At 48.6% G+C, this 21,245-nt stretch overlaps 1 protein-coding gene across 1 annotated transcript in view; it reads left to right on the plus strand.

Moving 5' to 3' along the window:
* The first annotated feature begins 2,819 nt into the window (after window positions 1–2,819).
* LOC114485182 (serine/arginine repetitive matrix protein 1-like) overlaps window positions 2,820–21,245 on the plus strand; it is a 34,267-nt gene continuing 15,841 nt past the window's right edge. The window contains exons 1-2 of the mRNA XM_028486094.2: window positions 2,820–3,573; window positions 3,793–3,894. Coding sequence (XP_028341895.2) covers window positions 2,820–3,573; window positions 3,793–3,894 — 856 coding nt within the window. The remainder of the gene's footprint in view (window positions 3,574–3,792; window positions 3,895–21,245) is intronic.

Below are 21,245 nucleotides of genomic sequence, written 5' to 3' on the forward strand. Positions count from 1 at the left end.
AGAGGGAGAGGGAGAGGGAGAGGGAGAAAGAAAGAAAGAAAAGAAACGAAAGAGAAAGAAAATGCTGGTAAGTACTATGAAAAAGTAAACCAGGTCCCAGGATGGAGTGACTGGGTGGATGGGTGAGGGGCCTATACTTGAGACAGTCTGCTTTGCTGGTCCCTCTTTGTATCACCCTCTGACTATGGCCCAAATCTGCTCTATCCCCACCTCCCTAGGTGGCCTCCAGGCTCTCATACCATCTCCACACATCTTTACCTCTAGCCCAGACTCCTGTTGAACTAACTCCTTACCCACCTCCGTACGGATAATGTCTAACAGGCATATCAAATATAATACAGTCCCCAAAAAGCAAAAATACAAATAAAAACAACAAAGCCCCCCAAACTCCCCAAAATGAAGCCAAAAGAAACTTACTCTTAATTTTACTTCCAAACCTGTGCCTCCCCCACACTTCTCCCCCATGTTAGTAACTGGCACCATCATTCACCCAGTTGCTCAAGCCAGAAATCTGAGAGCGATGCTTGATTCTTCTCTCTTCCCTCCCACTCAGTTCCAGGCTCTCAGCAATTTGACCTGCCTACATACTAACCCTTTTCCTCCATCTCCACCCCCAACCCCACCCCCAGTCCATCTCCAACTCTCATCTAGACTATGAACAGCTTCCACTCTGGTCTTCCTCACTCATTCTCATCTTTTAAAAAGAATTAGTTGGGGACTTCCCTGGTGGCGCAGTGATTAAGAATCCACCTGCCAATGCAGGGGACACGGGTTCGAGCTCTGGTCCGGGAAGATCCCACATGCCGCAGAGCGACTAAGCCCATGCGCCACAACTACTGAAGCTGCGCTCTAGGGCCTGCACGCCACAACTGCTGAGCCCGCGTGCCACAAGTACTGAAGCCTGCGCGCCTAGAGCCCGTGCTCTGCAATAAGAGAAGCCACTGCAATGAGAACCCTGCGCACCGCAATGAAGAGTAGCCCCCACTGGCCACAACTAGAGAAAGCCCGCGCGCAACAGTGAAGACCCAATGCAGCCAAAAATAAATAAATTAATAATTTATAAAAAAGCAAAACAAAACAAATTAATTGTATTGAGATCTGACACATACCACATAATTTACCCATTTAAAGTGCACAGTTCAATAGTTTTTAGTATATTCGCAGAGTTGTGCAACCATCACCAGAATCAGATTTAGGATATTTTCATCACCCTCAAAAGAAATCCTGGGGCTTCCCTGGTGGCTCAGTGGTTACGAGTCCGCCTGCCAATGCAGGGGACACGGGTTCGTGCCCCGGTCCGGGAAGATCCCACATGCCGCAGAGCGGATAGGCCCGTGAGCCATGGCCGCTGAGCCTGTGCGTCCGGAGCCTGTCCTCCGCAACGGGAGAGGCCACAACAGTGAGAGGCCCGCGTAACACACACACACAAAAAAAAAAAAAAAAAAAAAGAAATCCTGTACTTACTAGCAGTCACTCCCAAACCCTTAACCGTCCAGTCCTTAATCTATCTCACATCTGTATAGGTTGATTTTCCTGCTCTGGACATTTCATGTAATTGGAATCATACACTATAAGATCTTTTCTGTCTGGCTTCTTTCACTCAGCATGGTGTTTTCAAGCCTCATCCATTCTTCATTGCCAAACAGTATTTTATTGTATTGGGTGTACAACATTTAATTTATCCATCATGCGAGCTATTCTTTTTACTCTTATTCTTTTTAATTCCCTGGTTGGTTTTGAACCCAGTGATGAAGATAAAGTTGGCCAGTGTGGAACCCGATAGGCACCTTTATCACTCCCTGCCACCCCTTCCTCTGCCAGAGCAGTCCTTTCTGCCCTCCCCCAAGTCTCTAGAGAGCTGGAGAGAAGGATTCCTTTGCATCTGAGAGCTGTTCATTAGCATTTGTGAGAATCTGTGTGAATAACAACACGTCTTCAGAATCTGGGGATGACCCAGGGGCTGGGATTGATTCCTGGTGAAGTAGCTCCTTCCCTCTTGTCTGCTCACTGCTTTGGTCCACCAAGAAATTCACTGGTGGGAAACCTTTAAGTATGCAATGCTGGGGGGGCGGAAGGGAGCGGAATCTAGTCACATTTGAATCATACATTCATTCAACAAATATGTATTGAGTACTTGCTATGTCCGTCCCAGGCATTTGGGATACCACAGTGCACAAAACATTCCTTTCTGGGCGGGGAGATGGACAGTGAATAAAGTGGAGAAAACTGGAGAAAAATGCAGGGACAGGAGATAGGGAGATAGAAAGTGGGACAGGAATCACAATTTCTTGGTCATTTGGGGGCAAAATTATATTCTCCCTTGAGACGGTCACTTAGAGGTGCACCTATGTAGAGATGTGTATCCTTTTCTTCCATTCTCTTCTTTATCCACATTGCCTTGGTTCTCATCAAAAAGTTGAGGCCCCAATCACCGGTCTCTCAAGGATCGGGAATGACGGAGGCCCTGGGTGAAGGATCTTAGCCAAACTGGGCTGATATGAAGGAGATAAATTAATGCCAAAGGAAGAGCTATTTGGGTTGGTTTTGAGGGACCAAAACCTGGTTTCTGGTTTGGGCTATAGTGAGAAAAGAAGTTCTCGTACGCGAGGTACTGGGTGAATAAATAACAGATCTATTAAAGGGGGTAAATAGTGCCAGCAAGTGCTGATCCGCGCTGGCCGCTCGCTCCGATCCGGGTCCTCTTCTCCCGAGTCCACGGGCGATATCAGCTACCGGCCCGAGGTCACCCGTCTGCGGGCAGGGTTTCTGCCCCTACCCCCGACGGCCGCAGGGGCTTTCTGGGTGACCAAATGCCCGGGATGGGGCATTTGCCGGGCCACTCGCCCCCTAGGGCTGGGGCACCCAGTCGCCCACATCGGGGCATCCCCGGGCCCGGCCGCGAGGCTCCGGGCGGGCACCGAGGACTGGCACCCGGCGAGAGGCCAAGGCGGGCCGGGAGAGGGGCACGGGGGGCGCGGCGCTGCGGGCCGCGGGCGGACGGGCGGGCGGATGGACCCAGGAGGCGGCGGCGGCGGCGGCGGCGGCGGCGGGCGGGGCGCTCCCTGCTCCGCCTCCCCGCTCCGCCCTCCCGCTCCCGCTCCGCCCTCCGGCTCGGCGCCTGCCCGCCCGCTCCCTGCGCCGCCCGCCCGCTCTCCTCGCTTGCTCGCTCGCTCTCGGGCCCCCCATGCGGATGTGACATTTCACGCCGCCGCCATTTTGAGAGCGAGCCGAGCCGAGCCGCCGGGCGCCGCGTCCGCTCCGCCTCCCTGCTCCGCCTCCCCGCTCCGCCCTCCCGCTCCCGCTCCGCCCTCCGGCTCGGCGCCTGCCCGCCCGCTCCCTGCGCCGCCCGCCCGCTCTCCTCGCTTGCTCGCTCGCTCTCGGGCCCCCCATGCGGATGTGACATTTCACGCCGCCGCCATTTTGAGAGCGAGCCGAGCCGAGCCGCCGGGCGCCGCGTCCGCTGCCGGAGCCCCGACGACGACGCCGAGGAGGCGGAGGCCGCAGCGCCTGGAGCGCGGCCGGCCCGTCGCCCGCCCGCGCCGCCGCCGCTCCCGTCGGCCCCAGGCCCCGCAGGCCCGCCGCGGCCGGCCAGGCCTCCTGCCCGCCGCGCCCGGCCCGAGGCGGGGCTGACTCTGCCGCCGCCGCCCGCCGCGGGCCGCCCCGGGGCCGCCGCTGCCGACGACGCGCGGGAGGAGGAGGAGGAGGCCGCCCCGCCGCCGCCGCCGCCGCCGCCGCCCCGGCTCGCCGCCGCCGCCCGCCCGCCGGGCCCGCAGCCCCGGCCCCCGGCCGCAGGCGAGGCCCAGGCCGCGGCCGACATGAACCACCAGCAGCAGCAGCAGCAGCAGAAAGCGGGCGAGCAGCAGCTGAGCGAGCCCGAGGACATGGAGATGGAAGGTGAGGCCCGGGGGCCGGCCGCGGCGGGGCCGGGGGGCGCCTTCCATTGTGGCCGGGGGGAGCCGCGGGAGCCACGCGAGGGGCTCGCCATCTTTAACCAGGCCCCGGGCGGCCGCGAGTCTCGGCCTGGCCGGCCAGACCCGGCCGGCCCGGGCCGGGCGAGGCTGCACAGTCATGCCGGGCCCGCGGGCGGGGGGCGGCCGGTGGCCCCCGGCCCGGCGCATTGTCCGGCCCGCGGGACCCGGGCGGCCTCGCCGGCACAAAGCGCCCGGAGCCCGGAGTTGTAAATTAGAGCGTTCCGGTCGCGGAGGGATGCGGGCGTTTGCGGGCTGCTGGCGGCCGCTGCGCGCCCGGGTTGGGGAGCCGGGCTCCAGGGACCATCTCCCCGTTGGGGCGTCGCGGGGGCCTGGTTCTGGCGGGTAAAGTCGGGGAACCGGAGACCTCCTTGGGCTCGGGACTCGCCCGCACCTGCTCCCGCGCGCTCCCCGGCAGAGCCCACCGGGGCTTCGAAGCGGACCTTCAGATCGCTCCATAACAGCACTTGCTGGCGTCGGGCTTCATTTAGAAACACCTGCAAGGGACGCAGATGTTCTCAGCCTTTGGACGGGCCCAGAGTTCGGAGTCAGGCGATCTTCGTTTCTGAGTTAGCTGTATTTCGGGGAGTTTGGCTGTGTGCGGTGCAGTCAGCCTCCGGCCAGCTGTGTCTTTGAAACTACGTGAAAGGCCCCCCCCCCCCCGACTACCTATCTCTAAATCCGCCCTGACTCCAGAGGTAACTTAATTTTCTGCCCGTGTGCCAGCAGTTTTCCAGGGTATCCTGCTTTGAGATACAAGGGGCATGGTAATAGAGGTTTGATGCAGAGGCACTGGACGCGGAAGGGTCTTGGGTTTACGTACCTCAAAGCGGACTTGGTGGTTGGAAGGCATCTTTTATTTCTCGTGGCCCCAACTACTGAAAAGGGCAAAGTCTAAGAAGTCTAAAAAGAGAGTTCTTACCTATTTCGAGGTGGACGGACAGGCAGGAATAAAAAGAGTGCCCCTGAATGAAAGGGGCATTGAATGCTCTGTTCTTGTTTTGCTTTTAGCCAGAGATCTTGGGGTGTGGAAATGAATGGGGGTGTCAAGGAAGCTCAGGTGAAGCAGCATTTGTCCTGTGGGGTGGCTGCACTTGTGTGGTGCTGCACCCTGGTTGGTGGGAACTCTTACCATGATTGGTACTCCCCTGTGAGTAACGTACTGCCAACAATTGGATGTGCTCTGAAAAAAATGGCCTGCAAGGTGGCAAAAGGCGAAGTGGTGGAGATGCCTGCGGAAGGCACTTCCCGCTGGTACTTCAGTGGCCAGTAATGGGGGACAGGAGAACCCAGTCCATGCCAAGGACCAGGCTGTCGATCTCACTTGGCCCCGGAAAGGCAATAACTTCGTAGAGTTTTTGTCACGTGTCATTAAACAATTAGCTGAAGGAATACATTGCTGAGAGAATTATGTATATTCCTTTTAATGCCTCGTAAAAAGGGATTGCTTTTCAGTTTCCTTTTCAAGTTACCCCCAGTCGAGACAAAAATCCACTAGTGCTAGCATATCCGTGTCCCACTTATGTTGTCTTAGCACTTTTTAAGCGTTTTGAACACAGGTGAGAGCTGATCAGCATGGACCCCACTGCATAGTGTATTTCTGGTACAGAACTGGGTGTCTGGGGAAATAGTCATGTCCACAAGTTTCAAGGGTTTTTCTATAAGACTAGAGAGTGTTGAGTGGAGGAAGAGTTTTCAGAAGTCGTGCGTGCTTTCAAGACTACTTTTTTTTTCTCAAGGAGTTTTGTTCTCATATCCAAGTTTTCGTTGGAAAAGTCGCCCGTAAAATCATTAATCTTTAAATTTACTGGCGTCTCAAACTGGATGGCAAAGGTTGTAGTTTATTATTGCTGATTCCGTAAACTTCAGTCTTCTTTTGAGTGGACCTCAGATTCGTCATCCAGAGGGTACCTTGTCTTTGTAGGGCTTATGGTCGTCAGCACCCTGTGAGCTGCCGCAGGTGTGCAGTTTAAAAAGCTGCCCATGTCTTAGGCAGTCTCTTTCAGCCTTTCTTAGCCTTCCCACTCCGAAAATGTGGTGTTAGGTTTATACATTGTAGTTTAGGACCAGAAAGTGTGAAAATCCTTCCTATTAAAAAGCGAGAAGGGTGGGATTTAGTGACCATCAGCTCTGCTTGGCTTCGTCTGCCAGGCTCTGTGAGTGACTCGCACCTGCTTGGTGTTCGCCTTGGTTCCTGTAGACTCAGCAGCTGGAAGCTGTCAGGGCTCCCTCTGATCAGCTTGAGGAAGGGAAGCTTTGTGGATGAGGAGCATTTGCCCGCCCCTCCTGGGCAGGGCAGTTTCGAAGGAGCCGGGGAGACTGGTTTGGTTGGCGGTTTTTTCCTGCGGACGGGTCCGGTGTTAGTTTGCTCTCTTGCTCTGCTTTGTAGGGGTCACATTTTCTTTTGACCGATCCCTGCACAGCCCTGCACACCTGCTGGAGAATAACAGTGCTCAGGATTAGTTATTTAAAAAATGTCTTGTTTTGAGCCGTTAGGAAAGTTATGAAGGGTGAAGGGCAGAGAGGGAAAAGATGGGAGGGGGGGGGGCGTGGGGTATGGTGGCAGTTCAGTGGGGTTGAGACCACATGCTTCCTTCCTGTGAGGCCCGTGCAGGTTTTCAGGTTGGGAGGCAAAAAGCACCATGGAGGTGGTGGCCTTTGTCGGCCTGGCTAGGAATGAACGTGCTCCACAGTTTATTCACTCTCTAACTCAGAGGCAGTGCAGGCCGAGGGGCTGCAGGAGGGACCTGCAGTGGCCTCTGCCCTCTCGGGTACTTGAGAGATGATAATCTGGTCTGTTACGCCCCCTCCAAATCAACAGGAAGTTTTCCCAAGGCCTGGCTTCTGCATAGGCGGGCTGGCACAAATGTCAGTGCCTTGATGTTTGTTCCCTGGTGTGGCTCTGCCGCCCGCCCGTGTGAGCAGTCTCTGTTTCAGAGTGTAATCTTTGAGACTAATGGGCACAGACAGTTTTGGTTGACTTTTGCACAACACTCAGACCACTACTATCAGGACACCAAGCTGGGAGCAAATCAGTGAGTCGTCTGCAGTTTCTGAAAAGAATTGATCACTGACTTCTGTGGTTTTTGTTTGGGGGGCAGCAGTGGTGGATTTCTTTTTCTTTCCAACTTGTGTGGGTAGATGGAGTTTCAAGTTACTTTTCTGCTAAAGCAGGTTTGGGAGTGGAAAGTGAGTTCTCTTGTACACGTGTACCCAAATAAACTACATTTGGGCATTTTATTATATCTAAAACATGTTTGCTTTTCAAATAGCGCCGTAACAAGACAAAAATCAAATAACATGAGAATATTGATTTTCCTCTCACATTAGCTTTGGTTGGTAGAAGAACTCTACAAAGTGAGCATCAGCTTGGAGAACCCAGAAAAGATAGAGACACATAGAAGAAATTAGGCCAAACCTAGAAACATCTGACTGATGTGAGCCTGTCAGGTTTTGATGGGACTGGAAGTTACTTTCCAAAGGCATCCGCCCTCCTGATTCTTCCAGGCTGCTGATTTTGGCTATCTGTAAACAAAAGATTGTTAACAGCACATATTGGAAACAAGTGTATACCTTCATCCTGTTTTTTGGGGGGTGGGGTGGGGGCGATCAGTTTTGTGGAAGGGAGGAAAGAAGCCACTGAGTTAACTCACGGTGGGCCTGGTGAGAGAGTACAGGCTTAGTGCCAGGCCTGAGTCTGAACGTGGACTTCGCCGTTTAATTGTTGTGTGACCTCATGCACGTTGCTTAAGCTCTCAGTGCCTCAGTTTCTGCATCCTTGAAAAGGTGGTCTGTCATATCCTGCAAGGTGGTTGTGAGGGTGGAAGCACAAAGCATGTGTGAAGTGCTGGGCACAGAGATAGGAGCATCAGTGTTCACTCATGGTGTTGTGATGGTAAAAGGGTTGCACCTGAGGCAGGGATGGGCACAGGTTAATCAAGCATGGTGCACACAGGTGGGGCAAGTTGACTTTTGTGGTTCTATGGTAATTATATCCTGACATGGATTAGGAAGAAAACTGACCAGCCTCAATCTAAGCAGCATTGTTCATGAAATCCTAGGCTTGATGTGCCTAAATAGATATATAAGGTTAATGGTATAATATTTTAAGAAAAACGTAGAGGCTGGTAGAGGAGTGGATAGTGGATTTGGTGCGTTGTTACACCGCTGCCGAAGCCTGGTCAGCTCAGAGGCCTTCGTGATGAGAGTATTCTTGCCTCTAGTGTTAGAGCGTGTAATAATGAATTTGATGAGGTTGCCAGTCAGGTTGTAGCAGGGAAGCCAGGTTACACGAACTTCCAGACTTTGGGAGTCGGCCCTGAATTCTTGTCTCTAAATCCCACATCCTGTTACCAAAAGCCCTTTTGGTTTTCCATCCACCACCCTAAACGAGGCGGCCCCTGTTGCCTCATGCTGGAACTTGGCAATAGCCTTCTTACTGGTCTCTGCTTCCACTCTTCCTGGACCCCACACAGCTGTCTTTTCACAGCCCTGCTTATTAGAAGGACTCAGGTGTGCTGCCTTCCTCATGCAGGTAGACGGGTAGTCGCACAGCCTGGCCTCTGCCATCAGGATCCTCAGTCAGCCTGCTTTGTGCTTCAGGCTCTGAGTGCACACACACTTGCACTGCATGGGGTGCAACTCTGGCTTTTGGGCCCTGTACTTGCACAGGTGTAGTGTCTGTTTCTCCTTGAATGCAGACAGGACAAGAGACACCAGGAAAGTGATTCAGATGCCACCTTTTCCCTAAACTTTTCTGGTGGTCTCGGCCACTTGCCTTGCATAAGAGCCATGTCTTGCCCTGTGAGCTACTTGTGAGGTTGCTCTTGTATACTCATCTTCCTCACCGCTGGACTGTTTGTGCTGAAGATACCCATCTTATGTTCCTTTTTTGTTAAATGTGTTTGTGGGAGACACTCATTCAGGAAACAGCAATTTTAAGGCAAAACAGTAGTGCAAGAGATGGCTGGCTGGCAGGGTGGTGTGTGAAAGAGAATGCCAAAGCCATAAACCAGTATTGCTTTGATAGCTGCTAATTCAGTTTTATTGCCTTTAACGTAAGTTTCTTCAAGTGGCATTTTGGATCCTTTTGCAAGGAAAAGTTCCGTTTCCAGACAAGGGTATTGATGGACCTTACTGAAGTTTTCTATTGAGTATTTTAAAATTTGTTATTGTTTCTGGTTTTTTGCATGAGTAGTATGTAGCCTGGGTACTTCTGTTTGATTTCCAAGGCAAAGGAATTTTACTCTGGGACCGAGTTGTAGCAGGGTATTTCTTGACATGTACTGTGACGGTTAAATGTTAAAATGTCACCTGCTTCAGAAACTTCTTGTTCTGAACTAATTTGGACTTAGGCAAGTTGGAGGAAGCAGGATTTTTAAGTGTCTTGCGTAGGCAAGAAAGTCAAGTTATGCCATTTTGGTAGTAACTCAACACATGGCTCGGCCAATGAGAAGTCAGATGTGTTGAAATTCTCTTGAAGAGAAGCAGGCCTACTTCTGAGCGTTGGTGATTTAAACTTGGAAGTTGGACATGGAGGTAATTAGAAAGTTTGTTGTGTAGGGAAATACACTGACCTGGACTAGATTGAATGCTTCCAGAACTTAATGATGACACTAGTGTGAGCTAGCAAGAGCCAGGGAGTAGGGAGGGGGAGGGGCCTCCGGGGGGCACGCCTTGGGGAGTAGTGTCACTGTCTTCCGGTGTTGGGCAGAGCAGAGCGCTCCCAGGGGATGACGAGACTGGAGGGCTCATTGACTGTGCGGCTGGGCCCTCGATAGGCTGAGCACGTGCTGCGTTGTCACCAGCTCGGCTGGGACCACTGTTGTGCGGGCACAGCTGTTAATATTCTCAGAGATGCCCAGGTGTCCTTCCAAGGAGCCCAAGTCATCTGATCGACCTGGGGTTTATCTTAACAAATGTGAGTGAGTGCTGTATCAGAGTCTCACGGTGGTGGTCCTCCCTTCTTTTTGGGTCATTTGAGAATCTGCAAGATAAAGAGAAGGAGGTTCCCTTCTGTGACCACAACAGTTCCACGTGATTTTCCTGCCTGGCATAGAATATTCAAAACCCAGGCCCTCCCTGGGTTCTGATTCCATGCTAGTGACTAATTGGTTTCCCTGACATCCTGACACTGGGAGGGCAGTGTCCTGTACGAGGTACCAGCCCCCAGAATATTGACCAGAGGAAGGTCTAGCTCTTGCAATAAGTTGTTGAGCTGGCCTCTGCTTTGGAAAGGGGCTGTATGAGATTGTTGGGGTGACCTGTAATGCAGAGTGTGATCACACCCAGGGTGTGGCCACCAGTGTCTGGGTAGTGATCTGACTTCTTGGCTCCCTCCTGCCTCCCCCCCTTCATGGTACTTTCAGAAAGAGTTGAGGGGGCTTTTCTCTAGGGTATAGGCTGAGAAAACTAACCTTACTCACCTGGAGTGGCAACTGCATTTCATCAGTATGACTTTGGGGAATAAATTACATTTCAAGGCCCTTAATTGACCCTGTGTAATTGCTGTTTTCAAGTAAGGACATGTCATGCTCCTTAGCCTGTTTGCATGGTTAGAGAGTCCAGCTCCTCCTCGTAAATAATGTAGGGCAGGTAACTTTTTTTTTTCTTTCTGATTGAAGTATAGTTGATGGGTAGGTAATCTTGAAGTGCTTGATTCTTAGAGCTGGTAGTTTATGTCAGCTAGAAGGAGAAATTATTCAGCCAAACAGTGTGTGTGAATTGGTTAAAAACATTCCTCAATCCCTGTTGCTGTTTTATAACCATCATAGATGGGCACGGAAGAATAATCCCCCAAGAGTCTCAGCCTTTTCCTCTTCTGTCTTTAGCTTGTAAGGACAAGAGGGAGAACAGATAGGGGCTGGAATGCCTGACCTGCAGAAGTCCACAGAAGTAGCTGGTGGAGTGAGGTTGCTGAGCTCTAACCCTAACCCTGCTCCCAGTGGTGGCCAAGGGGCGGCTTCTGATCTGTGTGATATCCTGCCTGTGCTAGCCAGAGGACTCCTCCCTTCTCTAAAGCACTCCAGGTCTCCTGCTGCTACCCATGAGAACAGACTGAGTCTGTTTTCCTACTGAGACCTGGATTGCTTGAGAATGCCAACTCGTTTTCGTATGGGGGCAGAGGAGAAGACGTGGGGTAGGAGGATGCTAAGGGTTTACCCTGCAGTGTGCAGTAAGGTAGCCACCAGCCACATGGTGGCAATCACATTCCTTAACTGACTAGCCACGTTTCAAGTATTCAGTCGCCACCCGTGGCCAGTGGCCACCGCATTGGACAAGCAGATACAGCACACGTCCTCAGGGCAGACAGTGTTAGTGGCCGGACGGAGTTCACTGAAACAGTCTGGTTGGATCCTTAGCTAGAGGGTGTTTCTGGTAGCATTAGTGTCACATTGGATGTTGGAAAGATACAGTGTGTCCTGGAAAAGCTAAATTAGAATGAGTGAATAAATAGTTCCTGGGCAAACGCTACAGAGCAGGCTTTCTTCGGTTATTTGTGGTGAAGAACCAGTTTTTTTTTTTTTTGTTTTTTTTAATTTCCAGCCTGTTGTGGACAATTTCTTTCTGTATTTTGTAGACATGCAGTGTAAACAAATTGTTTAAGAAGTGAAATAAAGTACACATACACAATGCAAGCCCCAGGTTGTTATTAAAGTCACATTTCAACAGTTATTGCTTAGAACAAACACGCAGGGAGGATTTGAAGAAACTGTTCGTGTTCATTGCAAGCGTGTATAGGCCATTAATATGAGGGAACGTGCTATTGCACTTGTAACTTTGTCATTCCACCATGGTAACTGAACAGTTTTGTGTGAAATAGCAGTTCCCCGTATTAAAAGCTTATTTGCACACTAGTTTTTAAAGTAACAAATAATCTCGCTTCCTGCTTGGATGGATGGCATCCCTGCTCCTCATAGAGAATGTTGATCGAAGTCATTTTGATGTTCGTTTTACTAATATGCAAGTGAGTCCAGTGCTGCGGAGGTATACCCCTGAGATTGGGAGCCATCCTCCAGCAGTTTTCCAAAATGTATCCATAAACAGCTCCAACTCTATCCTATAAACTAACATCTAAATTATGTTTCCTTGAAAGAAATGGGTTCTGGGTCCTATTGACTTGGGTTGCAGTTAACCAGCTAACTCTAAACTCTTACAAACTGTAATGGGGTCCTGTGGGACACGTGACACCACACTCTAGTTTGACAGTGCACCCACTGGCCCAGGCTAGGATGTTGCAGGAAGTCGGGTTGCTGCAAGTCTCCCCGCTTGCTCTGTTTCGGTGAGGTCCGTGGAGGGCACCTGCTTGCAGGCTCTGTGCAGGCACCTTGGGCTTTGCCACCCCTGCCCCCTGCTTTCTCGTCTGGATGTCCCCGAGCACCAGGCCTCATGGCTTGCTTCTGACTCCACTGTACCCTCGTGGCAGCAGAGCTGTACTTGCTGTGCACTCGCAGAGCCTGGTGCAGGGCTTCTGCTCACGAGATAGACATTTATGCAGACCCTCCCGACTGGCAGGTATAGGGCTGGCTGCCCCCACCTCTTGAGTGAAGACTCTTGGTAAACATGTGCCAGGGAGGGCTGTGATGGAGGGGGCGGTACTGACCTATGGTGGGAAAGGGGTGGGTCATTGGAGGCTTCACAGAGGAGGGGACACAGCTAAGTTTGAAAAGATGGAGGGGTGGTGTGCTCAGAGGCAGGAGGTGTAGAACAGCATCATGGGCTTGGGATCTAGAGGGAGAGGATCTGTGGTCCCCAGAGTAATGGTCCACAGAGATGTCTGTCCTAATCCCTTGGAAGCCGTGACTATGTTACTTACCTGGCAGGGGACTTGGCAGGTGTGATTAAGTTCAGGATCCCTAGACGGGGAGATTATGCAGTGTTATTCAGGTGGACCCAGTGTAGTCACAGGGTCCTTAACCCGTGAAAGAGGGAGGTTGGAGTGGCGTGATGTGAGAAGGCCATTGCTGGCATTGAAGATGAAGCTGGAAAAGGCCAGGAAGCAGATTCTCCCCTCAAACCTCCAAAAGGAGCCAGCCCTGCTGACACATTGATTTTAGCCCAGTGAGGCCCATTTTGGACTCGTGACCTCCAAAACTGTAAAAGAATAAGTGTGTAGTGTTTAAGCCAGTAAGTTTGTGGTAATTTGTTCAGCAACCAACAAAACTAATAAGGATCCAAGAAGGTGGGTAAGAAGCAGTAGGTGGGTGTTCAGTAAACTGGCCTTGAACCTTAGAGAGCTGCATAGAGGCTGGGAGAGCTTGGCAGCTACCCCTCCCTGGGCCAGGCCCCTGGACGTGAGGGCTGTGTCTGTATCAACTCATTGGCTCCTTACCACAACTCTGAAGTAGATGCAGCATCATCCCCATTTTATAGCTGAGTGAAACAAGGCGCTGAGCAAGTTAAATAATCTACCCAGGGTTGGTGGCAGCGGTGGGATTTGAACCCAAGCCATGTGGCTTCGCAGAAATTTGCGTCTCATCAGTCAGTAGACACTATTTGTCGTGAAGATGTTGTTACTGCTTTTTAATTTAAACCGCTGCCTTCTCCCGCGTTTCTTATCTCACCACCCAAGTGGCAAAGCTGCAGTTGGGCTCCTCAGTCTGAAGATTTTTGTGTGGTTCACCACATGCTTTGAATATAGAAAGTAGCTCACTGCCGAAATCAGCCGGGGCCACCTTATACTTCAGCAAGTGGAATATGGTGGCAGAAGCAAAATAGATGTGTTTTTAAAGGTAGATGCCTCCCTTCCTTGAGAATCAGGTATTCAGTAATGCGATCCTAAGCTGAAATGAATCATCCCTAAAGCAAACCATTCAGGGCTCTGGGCATATGGAGAGATTTAAACTTGAGAAGGCTCGAGCCTCGTCTGCCAGGGCTCAGGGTGAAAGCGTACTGCATTTCAGAGGCCCAAGTTCTGTGGAGCTACAGGGTCAGACCTCAAGGCACCTTGTCCACTCAGGTCCTCCTGTCACCTCACCCCCATGACCCTGCATCTGCACATGAGCAAACTGAGGCTTCTCCAAGCCACACAGACGGCACCAACCTGGCTGTACCCCTGCTGTGTCTTGAAGTCCTGACCAGCTGCATTCCTCTCCTCCCTGTCGCCTAAATCATCTGTTTCTTTCTTAAGACAGCAGCTTTCACAAGGTGGAAGGAAAACGGGGTCGGAGGTGCCAGAGCCCGGGATTGCTCAGCTGGGTAGGGGTTGAAAGAAATGAGGTCCTAAGAGGCCAGCCAGTCTCCTCGCTTCACTGACTTCCAGGTAGTTGCTTGGTGGTGTTTCTGTGGCACATGCAGAATATCTTCCTTCTGGGCCTCTTTCCCTGATAGTGAGTTTTAAAACATGAGATAGATACATACACACAACTTTAACAAACTGCTAATGCATTCATCGCTGGGTTGGCGAAATTGAGACCTTCAAGCCAGTGGATTTGGGGTGTCTGGAGAAGATGCAAATAAGCGAGGTAACTCTTGGGCATCCTAGTAGGGGGGACGACCCAGAATGCAAATGATCCATAGAGGTGACTAGTTCAGCTTCAAGATGTGCGGCGGCCAGCCACACAGATTCACGCACTGCCATGCACGGTAAGGACAGGCGGTCCTGGTGGTGGCTGTGATGGATGTGGGCTCCTGCAGGATGCCCAGGTCGTGGGGATTGTGATATTACAGGCATGGTCCCTGGGAGCTGTCAAAAGTCTTCAGAATTATTCTCAAGTTGGTCATTAATTACCTTGAGGGCTACGGGGAAGAGGGAAAATTAGTTCTACAATTCTGGAAGTTTTCTGTTATAGCCAGTATGTCCTTGGGAATCAGAGGCTATTATTAGAAATTTCTATTTTGATGAAGTTAAAAGTCCTGTACTTTTTAAGGCCTTTTGTTCTTAAAATACTGGTTTCATTTTGGGTATGTTATCAGAGGGCTCTTGGTCACATAATTTTGTTTTAGAGCAGAAAGCAACTATTCTATCCCCTACTCCACGGGCTAAGAAACCATGTCTCTGGAGGCTTGAAGTGATTTAAGTAAAATTAAGTAAACCCTCAGGTCCTACGTCTCACTAGCGCTATTTCAGGGGCTCCATAGCCACCTGTGGCTCATGGCTTCCGTATTGGGCAGCACAGCTGTAAACCTTTTCCATCATCACAGAAAGTTCTAGCGGCCAGTTGCTGCTCCAGACCCAGCCTGTGAACTGGGTTTAGCTTTGCCTTTCTAGAAGACCGCCTTGGAGAGGATTGTTTAGAATAACAGAAAACCAGGCATTTTCTTCTGTAAAAACATGGGAAGAAGGTTCCCCAAACTGGCTCAGCACAGCGCATTCTTGGCCCTTCGCCTCAGATCGCTGCTTCAGGCACTGGGCTGGGGCGTGGTTTACAGAGATGAAGAGGTGATAGGTGTCTTTGCGGAGGGAGAGTCAGCAGGATATAGATGGGTCATGTGAACATGCAATTAATGCAGGATAGAAAGCGATGAATGCCACGAGAGGTGCAGAGAGAGGGCTCTGCAAGTGGGGGAGAGCAATTATGTCTGGGTGCAGGGGAGCAGGAAGGCTCCTGAGTAGTACTGGCAGTGGCCGGAGGGGGTGGTTAGGCTTTGAGTTCTGGGGGATTTGAGGTGAGAATGGCAGAGGTAAGGCCTTTGGGTAGGTGAAAATAGAGGCCCCTCTCTGATTCCTGCCCATGTGCATGGATTGTAATGAACTGTTTCTTTGCTCTTCTCCCCTTTAGACTTTGAGGCCGGGGAGCATTCTATTCTCTACACCTTGAACAGCAGTTTCTACCAGATAATTGAACGCATTGCATTTTTATATTTTAGTTTCAGTGGGACTGGAACATGCCACCATGTTCAATGCCAAATAACCTTAATTTTGCCTACTTTGGTAACCATTATAAAGGGTTAGATTTGCACCTGCCCTTCTATAAGTCTTTGTGGAAAAATGTTAGTAGTCGCCATGAATTGTATTTTTATTTATTTATTTATTTTTTCTAAAAAAATTTTATTTTTGGCTGCATCAGGTCTTAGTTGCGGTACACAGGATCTTTCCTTGAGGCACGTGGGCTCAGTAGTTAACAGCATGTGGGCTTAGTTGCCCCACGGCATGTGGGATCTTCCCGGACCAGGGATCCAGCCCATGTCCCCTGCATTGGCAGGAGGATTCTTAACCACTGCGCCACCAGGGAAGTCCCTATTACACTTCTTGTTGTCAGGATCCTGGGACAGTTTTAAAATTGGTGAGAACCCCAAAGAGCTTCTGGGTAGGTGGGTTGTAGCTATCATTATTTGTCAAATTAGAAATTAAAACAGTCTTAGTTATTCATTTAAAAATAATAAACCAGTACGTAGTAACACATTTAACATACTGCTTGTTTTTGTTTTTTTTTCGGCCACGCTGTGCAGCGTGCAGGATCTTAGTTTCCCAACCAGAGACTGAACCCGTGTCCCCAGCAGTGAAAACACTGAGTCCTAACCACTGGACCGCCAGGGAATTCCCACATTTAACATGCTTTTTATAGGAAATATTTTCTAAGACAAAAATTTAATGAGGAATGGCATTGTTCATACATTTTGCAGATTTCTTTATTATCTGGCTTGATAGAAGACAGCTGGATTCACATATCTGGTGCTGTCAGTTGCAATGTAAATTTTACTGGAAATATAAAGCAAACCCAGTCTTACAGAGGTATAGCCTTTTCAGGTAACTGTGGCAATTCTTTCATACTACATCAAAATTTGGTAGCTTGTTAAGGTTGATTACAGCATGCAGTTTGAAACCCTGTGATTAACTTATCGTGCTTTATTACATTAAAATTTATTGGTTTGTCTTGTACTTTGAATGGAGCATTTCTAATACCATTCATTGGTGATTTGGAAAATACTGATTCACAAAGTTATACAGATCTTTTAAATGTTGGCATATTTCGTTATACAGTTACATTAAAAAGTTCTTAAAATACCACATTCATGTGTGTAACAGCCTACCTAACTAGGTACAGGATTGTAGTTATAACTCCAGAAAGCTCACTGGCACAAAGAGAGCAGTGACTTGTCCTGTATGTAAGAGTCTTACTACTATCTGGCAGAGGACGAAGATGGTTGGATGATAATTAGCTAGTGGCAGCCTAGTTGTCGGCAGCAGCTGACGCCATGGGGATGGGCAGCAGGCAGTGTTGGGTGGTCCCCTGCAATGGGAAATTGTCCTCTGGTCCCCCTCACACTTAAAGGTGTATGTAAGATGGTCCTGTTAAGATGAGTAACAGATATTTTGTGAGAATTCAAGGAGAGCGTGCTTAAACCAGAGGTAATTGTGATTTTGATTATTTTGCTTTCTGTTCCTCCATCATGGCCAGCATTCCACTTGTTTATTGTTTGTGTCTTTCGCCCCATTTTCTCCGTTTTCCAGTAGCTTGTGTGGAACAGTTGGAACTCTTTGGGAATCGGTCTGAATTTAAACATAGCTTATGAAATAGCACACCTTATTTATGTATGTGAGTTTACTGGAGCAAAGGGTGTGTCTGACCTCCCATTTTCCTGGCTTTTTGACGTTTTTGACTCCCTTTCCTCAAAGAACAGGAGCTGTGATGCACACATTTGTGTACAAGACCGCCCGAACAAAGGTCCTGAGGCACAAAGACTCAGACCTGTATATCTTTTATGCTCTCGCAGTTCTCTTTTCCCAAACGGTTAAAGATCTGAACCCATATCCAGATCTGAACCTATATCCGGAGGCAGTGCTTATTTAAAGAGTCAGTAAATCATTTCTTATTCTTCTCCCTGCCCTCCAGGTGTTTTTTTCCTTTGTTTTTCTTTTGTTGTTTTTTTTGCCTTTGGGGTGAATGGCTCTGAGTTTCAGCACAGGTGTAGGTCTGCGTAACCACTGCCCCAGTCAGGACCCAGAACATCCCCTCACGCTGTGCTGGTCGTGTCTCCACCGTGGCCATGCTCCCCATCCCGTACAGGTTTGTCATTTTGCAGATGTTGAGAAAATGGAATCGTACAGCATGTAACCTAATCAGTAGTTGCTTTTTATTGCTGCTTCCATTCTGTTCCACGGAGGGACACCTGGGTTGTCTCCAGTTTTTGGCAGTTACAAATGAAGCCATTATAAATACCCATGTCCAGGTTTTTGTGTGAACATGAGTTTTCATTTCTCTAGAGGAAGGTGTAGAGTTGTTGTGTGAGGTATGCTACGTAAGAAACTGCCACCTCCTCCCCAGGTGCCCGTGCCTGTGCCCTCTCCCATTGTCCCGTTGATCCTCATCCTCGCCAGCCCTCGAGGGTCAGCATTTTTCACTTTAGGCATCCCGGTAGGTGGGTAGTGGTTTTAATTTGCAGCTATCTAATAGCTCATAGTCACACGTCTTTTTATGCATTTATTTGCCATCCCTATACCCTCTGTGAAGTGTCTGTTCAAGTATTTGGGGTTTTTCTGTTTTGTTTTTCTGTCAAGTTTGGAGAGCTCTTTATATATTTGATATAAGTCCTTTGTCAGATAGGTGATTTGCAAATATTTTCTCCCAATCTGTAGCATGTCTGTTTATTCTCTTAACAGTGTCTTTCCAGAGAAGTCCAGCTTATCAAAATTTTTTTCTGTGGATCTTGCTTTTGGTGTTATGTCTAAGAATTCTTTGCCATGTCTCACGTGATTACTTCTAAAAGTTTTAAAGTTTAAATCTATGTTCATCTACGGTCCATTATCAGTATTTGTATAAGGTGTGAGGTTGGAGTTCTTTTTTTTTTTTTTTTTTTTTTTTGCCTATGGATGTCCAACTGTTTCGTTACTGTTTGTTGAAAAGATTGCTGTCCCTTTCCATTGAATTACTTACACCTTTGTCACAAATCAAGTAGTAATGTTTACATGGGCCTATTTGCGGACTCTCCTGTCCCATTGATCTGTGTCTACATAACACAGCACCATCTTGATTACTGAAGCTTTATAGTGAGTCTCAAAATCAGGTAGTGTAATTCTTCAAACTGTGTTCTTTTCAAAATTGTTTCACTTACTCTGCTGGATTGTGATTGGAATTGTGTTCAAATATACCGATTAATTTCGGGAAAGCTGACACCTTCGCTATGCCTTCCAGCCCTTGAACCCCATATGTCTACTGCTCCCGTGACTTTACCTGGGAAACTAGTCTTCCTCCCAGGAACTTTTAAACACTTTCTTTGGCCACTAGTTTTTTAGAAGGTCTTGAAAGTAGGTGTTCCTTGACAGTCCAGGTGGGTCCCCTCAAAAGGAGGGTAAGGCCTGAGTGGTGGTCTGCTGACACCAACGTGGGGAAAAAAACATCAACCAGAAACAACTTGGTCCTCTGTCCTAGGCTGTTCTGTTTGTGGCTTTATACAAATAAAGGAACTCATTTGAAATTGGCTGTGCTTGACTAGTTTTTAAAAAGTTTTAGTTAGCACAATCACAGTATGTTTAAAATCTCTCCTCTACTTCTGACCCCAATCCTCAGCCCCCAAATTTCCTTGTCTTTTTAAGTAGTTCTAAAGAAAATCCAGGCATTTAAGAGAGGATGCTGCCATTTGCCCAGGTGTAAAAGACCTTCAAGGTCACAGATAATCTAGGTAATCCCTTTGTTCTGGGATCCTTTTGTTCCCACTCCCTCCTGCCCCCAGATGGGCAGCTGCTGTACCCTTTTCTTTCTCTGATACAACCTTTTTTTTTTTTTTCTAAGTCTTTATTGAATTTGTTAAAATATTGCTTCTGTTCTGTTTTGGTTTTTTGGTCTCGGCATGTGGGATCCCAGCTCCCCAGGGATGGAACCTGTACCCCCTGCATTGGAAGGCGAAGTCTCAACCACTGGACTGCCAGGGAAGTCCCCACTGGTACAGCCTTTATGGGCTGCTTGAGGTGGTGTCAGGCCTTAGGCAGTACTTTGGTTGTGCCTTTCTGCATCGTGCTTTGCTTTGCTTCGCGTGTGTGGGTGGTTTTACCTTTATTATAAAGGCAGTACGTATTCACTGAGACATTAAAACAACATGGAAGCAAGAAGGCAAGAAAGACTCCATCCCTCGGTGAACATATGTACTTAATGTATGATGGGTGTTGTCCTGTTTTTCGTCCCGTCCACATGTACAGCTTCCTTCATTCTGTAAGGACATCCTGCTAATTGATTCCTCTCTTGGTGGGCATTGTCCCTTAATATAGGTTTACTTTCTTTAAAACTACATGAATGTAGAGTGAATTTATGTACATAAATAAATTTTGTAGATAAATGGGTTTTTCAAACACCAAAAATGTTTAATATTTTTAGAGAAATACTGCAGAAAATGGAACACTTAACACCTGATTCAGTCGTTCAATGTACACATCATTCACTATTCCGGGCCCTCAGACAGCTGTGATTTGTGAAACTATTTGTCCCCACTCATAATAGCCCGTTTCTGTCCAGTTCTTGTCTCCCCCCCCAACCCAAATACAGCTTTATTGAGATTTCATATATCCTGCAGTTCACTCATACAATTCAATGGCTTTTAATAAATATATTCACCCATTACTACAGTCAATTTATCACACCAAAAAGAGACCCCTGCACTCCTTAGCCATCACCCTTCCACTCTCCCTCCCAGCTCTAGGCAAACACTGATCTGCCTTTTGTCTTTGTGGGTGTGCTTGTTCTGGACACTTTATATGAATAAATGGTGCCATACAATATATGGCCCTTAGAATTAATGGGCATTTATGTTTTAAGTTTTTTCTGTAAAAAAAATGGTGCTTCAGTGTAAGAAATATGCTTGTATGTATCTGGGCATGTATGCTAGTTTCCTTGGAATGGATATCTAGAAATGGCATTTTGAGTGAAAGAATATTTGACTTTGGTTTTAATAAATACTGCCTTTGGGGAAAATAATTTGACTCTAAATTTAGACTTTAGCCATTTGACACCACCCATTTTGTGATGTGAGACCCTCAATATCTATGGGCATTTCTAATATTTTTCACTGTTAATCTGGTAGATGAAAAGTGGTGTCGTGTTAATTAGGAAAGTTGAGCAGATTTGTTGTTTGCATTTCTTAAGAATTTCTCCTTGTTGTAGTTGCGTTGTCTCTTCTTGATTTTAGGATCTCTGTGTGTTCTGCATATTGATCCTTTGGCTCCTGTGGGCTGCTGATACTTTCTGCCTTCATCCTGTAGCTTCTGTGCAGCTCCATCTCTGCTGGGCTTGCTGGGACTTGTTTTTCCTTTCCACAAGTGGACTGCCCTACCCAATATAGCAGATAAGACCAGATGTGTAAGCAAGCAGCACGGACATAATTATAAGCTCCTCAGTCGTGCAGGGT

The sequence above is a fragment of the Physeter macrocephalus genome, unplaced genomic scaffold, assembly GCF_002837175.3.
Source record: "Physeter macrocephalus isolate SW-GA unplaced genomic scaffold, ASM283717v5 random_682, whole genome shotgun sequence".
NCBI classification, from domain to species: domain Eukaryota; kingdom Metazoa; phylum Chordata; class Mammalia; order Artiodactyla; family Physeteridae; genus Physeter; species Physeter macrocephalus.